The sequence below is a fragment of the Octopus bimaculoides genome, chromosome 20 (assembly GCF_001194135.2).
Source record: "Octopus bimaculoides isolate UCB-OBI-ISO-001 chromosome 20, ASM119413v2, whole genome shotgun sequence".
Classification (NCBI taxonomy): Eukaryota; Metazoa; Mollusca; class Cephalopoda; order Octopoda; family Octopodidae; genus Octopus; species Octopus bimaculoides.
In genome coordinates, this window is record NC_069000.1 from 6,306,232 (window position 1) to 6,309,724 (window position 3,493).

A 3,493-nucleotide genomic window follows, 5' to 3' on the forward strand; every position below is an offset into this window, starting at 1 on the left:
TATATATATAGTATAACGACAGTTTTCGAACAGCTCTGATCACAAATAAATTGTGATTTATCTCCTTTATCTCCTTTCTCTCTCTCTCTCTCTTTCTTTTTCTCTCTTTCTCTCTCTCTCTCTCTCTTTCTCTCTCTCTCTCTCTTTCTCTCTCTCTCTCTTTCTCTCTCTTTCTCTCTCTCTTTCTCTCTCTTTCTCTCTCTCTTTCTCTCTTTCTCTCTCTCTCTTTCTCTCTCTCTCTCTCTCTCTCTCTCTCTCTCTATATATATATATCTATATAGAGCTACTTCACCACTTGATGAGATGAAATGTCATCTTAGCAGCTTCAGTACACAAGTGTTTACTTGAAATTGCTCTTTTATTGTGTAACTGTACTTGTATGGCAGTCATCAAGGTTGCTACTTTTGGGTACATGTGCTCTCATCTCTCTAGTAGCAATGGACCAGCTAAAAGCCATCTCCCATCTTTCATTTCTCCTACTTTATTCTCTACATATGTTGCTAGGCAACTAGGTGATGGTTTTGGATGAAACTAAATATTAAAGATGAATAATATTTATGTTTTTAGAATGAATGTTGTGGAAGTATTCCGACCACCCTGCAAGAGACTAAGAGGTGGACTGATTCCTTCCTATAAAGAACTGTGAGCTTGTGTTGGTAGCAGTTCAATGTGAGCCTTTGATATAGAATGTTGAGTCTCGTGTAATAGTAGTGCGTTTGTGTATATACTTTCTCCCCCCTGCTTTGTTATAATATATATCCAGTACAAGACATAGAAGTTAAAGATGCCTTTGAAGTATTTTATTTAAAAGGAAAACAATGCTTAAAAGATGTTTTACACTGTACTTTGAGATTTGAATATTTTAATCTGAAAAATTATGATTCTCTTATTTAGCTGGACGTTACGAAGTGGATGCTGATGGCTTGATAATTAAGAATATTACTGAAGCTGATAATGGAGAATATGTTTTGGAAGCAGAAATTGTTTCGAAAAGTTCGTATGATGAGAAATCAATCATAGTTAAAGTTGTTGGTAAGTAGAAATGGAAAAAATAGATTTCTTCTTTTCATTTAACATCTGTTGTTTTCTGTTGATTGTATTGAGGTAAAATCGTACCTGTCTGTTTATCTTATTGTAGTTGGTTGTAACAATGTTCTTAGCGGGTGCTTCTCTTTATTGCTGTTGCTGTGTGTGTGTGTGTGTGTTCATTTCTTCATCCAGCACCCCTCTTATCTTATTCCACCAGTTTTTGAAGGAGTAACTAGTCGTGTCAACAAGGAATGTAAACAGCATTAGACATAAGTGAAGCCATGACACGTCAACATTCACACGCATGGAAGCACACACACACACACACACACACACACACACACACACGTATTTATGCAGTGAGCTTTCTACAGTTGTCTACTTAATTCACTCTGAAAGCAGTGGTCAGCCACCCGGGGGCCATCTTGTTATAACGTGCTCTCCCATGGTGCTGCTGTTCAGTGGGACTAAAACCTAAACCGCATGGTTATAAAGCAAACTTCTCAATTACATCTCCCTCCCTTCCTCCCTTTTTTTCTCATTACATTAATTTAAAGATGCTAAAATCTTTGGGTATATACCAATGGTGAACTTTAGTTTGAAAAATAAACACTGCTGGCATGACAGTAAGTAACACACACACACACACATGTGGGAGGTGGGGTAAAGAAACCAGAATGAATTTGGTTTAATCACTTTGAGAAGTTTACTTCACTATCACTTGATTACATTGGTGTAGCACCTTGGACAACTGTTTTTCCAAGTTGGCTAAAGCCTTGTGAGTCGTTAGGTAGATAGAGATTGTACGGAAGCTTGTTGCTTAGACTAAACACCATCTTCAATTATAATATTACTAAATCATTTGGTGGGAGCATAGCAAAAACTTCCATTAAATCATGCTAAAAGGGCTGCTGCTAGGGGAACTAGTTGATCATTCATCAAACGAGTTTCACTAATGACTATTAAGTCTTTTAATCAAATCATGTCTTCAAGATTGAGTCTTTCCAATTGCTTTTACAGCCATTGTGTGGTAATGGGTTTTTATAACCATTGTGCGATAGCCTACATACCTACCTACCTATTTAGCTACCTCAGTAGATGATTAGCCCTCTGTTTATCTATCTATTTCAAGCTAGCTGGTTATTTAATAATTTGCATCTCCACATGTAGGTATCGATACGGATTAAGGTTTTCTCTGTTTGATTCATTTACTACTACTACTACTAACAATACTAATCTTTGATATTGTGATTGCTTTTTCTGTATGAGTGTTGTCTCTTTGCAGTACCTCCCAAGATATCAAAGCCACCAGAAGTGAGCAAGCCTGTTGAAGGGTCAGAGTTATCATTAAGTTGCAAAGCATCAGGAGACCCTAATCCTAAATATATGTGGTTTAAGGTGCGTTTTGAACATTTTTCTTTTTCTCATTTCTGTATGCTAAAGAACTTATTATTGACAGAAACAATTAAGAACACTGTATGCAACTAATTAATTTTAATTTCTGCATAGAACGATCAAGAACTGTCAGATTCAAGAATTGAAATGGATAACATTGCTGGTAAATTAAAGGTGTCTAATGTAAAAAAAAGTGACGGAGGTAAATACAAATGTGTGGCATATAACATTGGTGGCAATGACAGTGCTACTGCAGAAGTAACTATTCTTGGTAAGTAAGCTTTTCTTAAAGTAAATTAATGGTATGTGTGTGCTCTGCAGGTGCTGAGGAATAAATCAATTATGTTATGGCATCTGATATAATTGCCTGGCCTAATAATGACTGATTATTTAATGAAGCGTGTATGCTTTACAAAGTTTAACCCTCTCTGATCTGGACCCCCTGTGTCTAACTTTACCCTCCACCTGGGATCCTAAACAAAAATATAAATAGTTGCATACACAACTCAAGAGTAATGATTGCAGGCAAACTAATGCATAAAATCACAAAAATTAGAAAAAAAGGCTTCAGGTGAACAGCACCAACAATAACAGGCCTATCTCTCAGCAACTGTATTTGCTATTTTCCTCTCCACTTTCACCTGTTTGATTGTCTGCACAAGAGTAAACTTGTTCTCAATAATTTCTTCAACTGCAGTGGCTCTAGTCCTTTGCTTGTTTACTAGACAAAGTGCTGGGATCATCACATCCCCTTTCCCCCTTTTAAAAGCAAAAAGTAAAACAACAGCAGCTGTGTGGGACACCCTTATCAATGAGTCATAAATACATTTTGATTACAAAGCTGCAATGTGATCAGTTGTCTATTTTTAGTATTTTATATTTTCCCTGCATGTATTGTTCATTGTTGCTTTGTTGGGAACCCAGATGGTTAAGCTATTTCCAGTATACTGGGGACACAGTGTGATAGGACTTAAATAAAATCTTTTGTTTTCTGTGTTTATTACTATATATTACTACAATTATATATATATATATATATATATATATATATATATATATATATATATAT

At 35.8% G+C, this 3,493-nt stretch overlaps 1 protein-coding gene across 12 annotated transcripts in view; it reads left to right on the top strand.

Moving 5' to 3' along the window:
• Positions 1-3,493, top strand: part of LOC106878297 (neural cell adhesion molecule 2) — a 119,735-nt gene that overhangs the window by 43,729 nt on the left and 72,513 nt on the right. For all 12 annotated transcript variants that reach the window (XM_052975233.1, XM_052975232.1, XM_052975234.1 and 9 more), the window contains exons 5-7: positions 895-1,032; positions 2,315-2,427; positions 2,539-2,695. In XM_052975233.1, the coding sequence (XP_052831193.1) occupies positions 895-1,032; positions 2,315-2,427; positions 2,539-2,695 (408 nt within the window). The remainder of the gene's footprint in view (positions 1-894; positions 1,033-2,314; positions 2,428-2,538; positions 2,696-3,493) is intronic.